The following is a 5583-nucleotide window of genomic DNA, read 5'->3' as shown; positions in this document are numbered from 1 at the left end:
GAGGGATGAATGATAATATTGTTTCCCAATCCTTTCCTGTGAGGATAATTGGATAAAAAGGTTGTTCATAACTATACGATTAGTCCTCGGAGATAAATCCCAATAATATAAACAGTACTGTCCCAATCAATAAAGTAATGATTTAATTTTCGTTATCATACTTATAAGTTGTGCGTAACGTGAAGGCTGAAGCTTTTTTTGCCATCTTGAATTTTGATTTCAATGGCAGCACACGTCAAGTAGGCTTTCTTTCTTTTTTTGTATCAAACAAAGTAAATTCCTCTTTTCACATATAACACGTTTGGTTATAGAGTCAAACTAGCTCTAATTAAATAATAACCATAGATTCTAGTCTATCATGATTTTACCAATCAGAATTGAATTAATCTTTTTTTTTATAGGTAAGCTAATTAACATATTATGTCGGTGAATGAACCAAAGATCTTTAAGTAGTTGAAATATCAAAGATGTCTAAAGATTGTATCTTTTCGATGACTAACAAATTGCTCAACTTTTCGAACTTTTGGAAATAATTGCTTTTTTTTTTTCCTTTCCCACCCCACCCACCGCCCTTTCCCCCACCCAAAAGGAATTGAAAATGTCAAGTGAATGGCATATCAACAAACTAAAAAGACTCAATGCCTCAAACAAAGTCGTATAATTAAGGCGGGGCTGAAACGAGGTCAGCCTATATATGAACGTTCCATCACCGCCACCACCATGGTTTTGTTTGGTCTAAAAACTAGCCCCACTTTATGCTGGCAAGCTCTGTAGCTCGGGATCAACCTGCTAGGAATGCCTCCAAATTAAATGTAACATGAAACTAAACTGTTCGCTGCTGAGAGTCAACAAAATATGATGTTAGCAACGTGGCTTCTGATCAGAACTCAAACCGACGCGTTCCCCTTTTGTGTGCTTTTTGGGCAATCAGCGCATGCCGCTCATCTTGCTGGTAAAAAAGAAAAGAACTTGGCTAAAACCCACCATGTGTCTCCTGTTGGGTGATTCTAAAGGGCATTGTCTGTAGTCTGCTTAACAAAACTCAGAAAGGGCAAAAAATCATCTTGTCTGAATCTTTGAGACATTTATTTACCTCTATTAATTCACGAGCTGTTTTTACTATTTGTCACTTTCGTATATAATTGGAAGAGTACTTGTGACTTTGTCTTTTAGTTTTTTCCCCCCTCAAATACGAACCTACCAACAAACTTCAAAACAAACACTGCACCCTTTTGTTAAACTAGAGTTACACTACAGCATCCGATATTTGACCAAGGCAAACGAAATTGACAGAGAAAATTGTCAAGAAATGTAAGCCACACAAAAAGAGTAGAGAGAAAATAGACTAGAACAAACAAAACTTTTCTTTCATCTTTTTACGCAACTAAGTACCCACCTCTCCTCACTAAAAATAAATAAATAATTCACAACCCCAAGCTCATGAGAAAGTGAAAACAAAAAAATAAAAGGAAAAATGGGGTTACATTGCAACCCCTAATTTTACTACTAATTATCTAGGGTTAGTTAAGCAGCCGGCGTCACCATAATACAAACCAACGGCTGTTCTTCCTCACCCTGTTTATTATCACAATCATCCGGTTGCCTTGTATCTACACACGTCAGCATCTGGGCCCTCTTTGCTTGTAGGTCCCAGTCAGTGGACCCCACCACATACGACATAAGCCCAGCACAGCACACCTGGGCCGAAAGTAGGCCCAACCAAAGCCCTGAAAACCCGACTCCGAGATAGAACCCGAGCCCAATGGCCACGGGCATGCCCACCAGGTAGAATGCACCAAGGTTCACATTAGCTGCGGTGGACGGACGTGCACTCCCTCTGAGGACCCCACATCCCACCGTTTGAGGACAGTTCCCAAGCTCGCATAGCCCTAGGATGGGAAGGGCAATGGATGTCAGCCGTAGGATCTCGGAGTCAGATGTGAACATTCGGGCCCATTTATCTCTCATTCCTGACGCGAACATCGAAGCTGATAGGCCCATCATGGTTGATATGAACACCGCCACCACAGCGGATAATCTCGCTTTATAAGGACGGTTTGCCCCTACTTCGTTGCCAACGCGAGTCGAAACCGCGAAACCGAGAGAAGAAGGGAAAACGTATATCAACGACGTCGTTTGGATCAAAATCCCCATTGAAGCAACCGGCGCCTTGGGGTTCACCAAAAGCCCACACAAAACGATCATGATCTCATACCACCACCACTCCAGACAAACCGAAACGCAACTCGGCCCGGCTAGCTGGAGCAGCGGCTTCCAGCCAGTTAAACACTCCAAACTGGGCTTTTCCCACGTGGGCTCATGCAGGCCTGAGGCCCAAATGTAAGCAACTAAGGACATGAGGACGATGAAGTTGGAGATAGAAGCGGAAGCGGCGACGCCGGCGACGCCGAAGTTGAAACGGGAGACGAGTAAGAGGTTGATGGGTAAATGGAGAATGGTGGCGATGAGAGTTGCAAAAGTGAGCGGGTGGGTGATGCCTTGAGCGCGAAGGTAAATGCGGATTGGGTGAATGAAGGAGTTGGTGAAGAGGTCAGGGAGGGAAAAGAGTAAGTACGTTTGGCCGATGCGGGTGATGTTAGGATCTTGATAAAGATAAACTAAAATGTTGAACATGTTTATCCAAAGAAAAGAAATTAATATGGAAGTGAATAAGAGGAAAATAACGTAGCGGTGGAGGGTTAAAGATAAAAGTTTAGGTCTTTGAGCACCGAAGGCCTGGGAACAGAGAGGTTCCATACCTAAAGCAAGACCAGAGAGAACTGAGTAGCCCGTGATGTTAGCAAAGGCTATAGCTAATGAGCCAGCGGCCAGTTGAATATCGCCAAGATGGCCAAGGAAGAGCATGGAAATGATGGAACGAGAATAGAGAATGAGACCGGTTAGGGCTATGGGAAAGGCTAGATTGAAGAGTGATTTAGCTTCTGTTATGATCTCTGAGATTGAAGGGTATAAGTATTCCGGTTCTTGTGCTTTCTGATGCATTTCAGGGTCTTTCAGGGAGTTGGGAAGTGGAAGAAGATCGAAATAGAGGTGGGTGTGAGATGATTTCTCAGTTGAAGTAGATATGGTGGGGAGGGTAGCACTGGTGCTTTGGTTGCACATGATGATGGCGATGACGACGACGACGACGACGATGGTAAGAAGAAAGGAAGACAGAAGAAGAAACAATGAACAAGCAAACCCTGTTTGTTGTTTTTTGTTTCAACTCTCTTGAGATACTCTCATAAAGAGCACTCCTTTTTCCCTCTGTGCTCTCCCTAACTTTGTATGGATGCTAAGGTTTCCCTTCAAGGATTGATAGAATGGTCTGATTTTCAGCTGAGATGGATATATTAATAGAGGAGTTGAGGTGGGGTTGTACTTTTTGAATTCATTTTTTTATTTTCTATTTTTTTTCCCCTCCTTAACAATATGTTATGTATGCAGTAAGCAGTATATACATAATTGAATGGGGGTGATATTAGATCCATGTACTGTGATTTATTTTTATTCAAAGGGCGTAAGTGATAATTTTGTTACTTTATGTGGTTTAAAGAAAGAGACGTCAGGGGTTGTCAGATTGGTTCAATTTCCGATAAGTGAAATGGTGTTTTTACGAGAGATTGTTCTTGGTGATTTTTGATTTCGTGTCCACCTCCTCCGGCAGCTCACCAATGCTCTGCTTTTCTGTTTTCTTCCCTTCCCTTCCCTTCCCTTCTCTCTGCTGCACCCTGCGTCCGCTACACATAGAAAGATGATACGTAAATTATTACTACAGCATTTTACTCCTCTTATTTACCCTACGTGTTAATTCTGATCCAGTAACTGGACCCTCCTAGCAGTGAAAATACTGTGTTGGGCTCCTTTCCTATGAATGTTTTTGGCATCTCCCGGAAAGGGATTGGGAACGTCCCCACTGCTAAATACCAGGGAGGTTCTAATCTCTACTACTATTATTTACTGGTATTTATTTGAAAAATCATTAGCTTTCATTGAAGCATTTGAATCTGAAAAACAAATGCAAGTGCTCCTTTGGATTATTTTTCTTGTAAAGCAAGTGGACTGCAAGTGGGTTGCCATAGTTAGTGACATCTTTTTACGGCCTATTTAGCGTCTCCTTGTATTAGTGCCTAATTAAATTTTGATTGTTACACTGGGATATACGTTTTTTAGTAAGTCATCCTTAATTTATCTACTCAAATTAACGTTTTATAAAATTTATAAATAAATAATTTTTTATTTTTTGCGTTTATCACTGTGTTCTGATAACTTTGATTAAAATAAATTTTTTCCTTGAAACATGTTTATTCTACACATTGCATTTATTAAAATTAATTTTAATATTTGTATTTCCTATGTAGCTTTATGATAAGTTATGAAGATGATGACCGAAACAAAGTTAATTAGAGTATTAATTATTTCGGTTAATGATCATTCTTGAATCCACGAGTTTCTTTTTTTTTTTTGTTTGAAACATTAGATAAATTTAAATGCATGCACCCTTTTTCAGTGTGTACAGCGGGTGTTTGCTTAATTGCTTCACATCTTGAATTGAATTTGATAGCTTTTTAAATTGAATTAATTGAATCCATTTATGGGACTTTGACTTTTAAACCGGGTTCAGCATTTAAATATTTGTAGAAAACCGTTTTAAAAGAAAAGCATGAGTACTTCACTTGGACAGATAAAAAGCATTGCAAGATGATTCTACTAACCACTCATTGCTTAAAACAAATGGTCGTTTTTGTTTATAAGGCAATTCCGTTTCAACAAGGAACATGAAATTGAAAGAAATAAAAGGTGAGTAAAATGGAAAGAACTGATTAGTGATGGAAAAAAAAAAAACTAAGCACAATAAACCGACAGAGATGGTAATGACACGTCACAGGTCACACGTGCAGTTAAAAACTTGCTTTTGTTTTGCCTATTAGGATCCTCTTTTTCCCTCTGGCAGTCCTTTTAGAGGGCCGTGGAGCAGAGGCCAGAAGGGGCAGACTAGGCTGTGAGAGGGGACGAAGACGAAGACGAAGAAGACGAAGAAGTGAAACCAGGGGGACCTGGTAATTGTTAGAGTTGCGTTTATCTGATTGGACTACTGAAATCTCTCTGCCAAAATTTTGGACCCCGCATCAAAGCCGGTCAAGGACCGCTTTTGCGTCAGCTAAAACATCCCTAAACTAAAGTGGGATTTTACTGCCAAAAATGCTGTTGCTGGCCTTTCCCCCACCACGTCATTTCTCGTCACCCTTCCCACTCTTAGCTAGTTTAAACTTAAAAAAATATACCTAGCTAGAACTTATCTTTCTGGTAGAAGTAGGAGTTAGTATCAAGGTAATGATCATGTTGGGAGTGAGTCAGGGGGGAAACCTCTCTTTTTTCTCCTCGGTCACGTTTTTAATTAATGCATGGGATTTGGAATAATGATGGTGATAACAAGTAAAACCAGATTTTCACATGCGAGGGAAAAAGGAGAGGGGGGTCAAAAAAGCAGCTCGATAAGTACGTGATCAACGGAGGACTAAGAGGCAGGCAGTAGTCAGGATCGCCGGGGTTTTCCCAAACAGATGGAAGAAAGGAGACATA

At 40.5% G+C, this 5583-nt stretch overlaps 1 protein-coding gene across 1 annotated transcript; it reads right to left on the bottom strand.

Moving 5' to 3' along the window:
* Positions 1 to 1346: 1346 nt before the first annotated feature.
* Positions 1347 to 3491, bottom strand: ADS1 (MATE efflux family protein). Its single transcript, XM_021421938.1, has one exon. It carries the CDS (start codon positions 3121 to 3123, stop codon positions 1525 to 1527), a length of 1599 nt encoding a protein of 532 aa, XP_021277613.1. The 5' UTR covers positions 3124 to 3491; the 3' UTR covers positions 1347 to 1524.
* Positions 3492 to 5583: the final 2092 nt, after the last annotated feature.

Source organism: Theobroma umbraticum, unplaced genomic scaffold (genome assembly GCF_002168275.2).
Source record: "Theobroma umbraticum cultivar Fairchild unplaced genomic scaffold, ASM216827v3 scaffold_56.0, whole genome shotgun sequence".
NCBI classification, from domain to species: Eukaryota; Viridiplantae; Streptophyta; class Magnoliopsida; order Malvales; family Malvaceae; genus Theobroma; species Theobroma umbraticum.
The sequence above is the reverse complement of the archived record's forward strand: the minus strand, read 5'-3'. Positions and strand labels throughout refer to the sequence as shown.

Coding starts and splice junctions, on each gene's coding strand:
- ADS1 (XM_021421938.1), bottom strand. CDS start 3,123: ATGTGCAACCAAAGCACCAGTGCTACCCTCCCCACCATATCTACTTCA.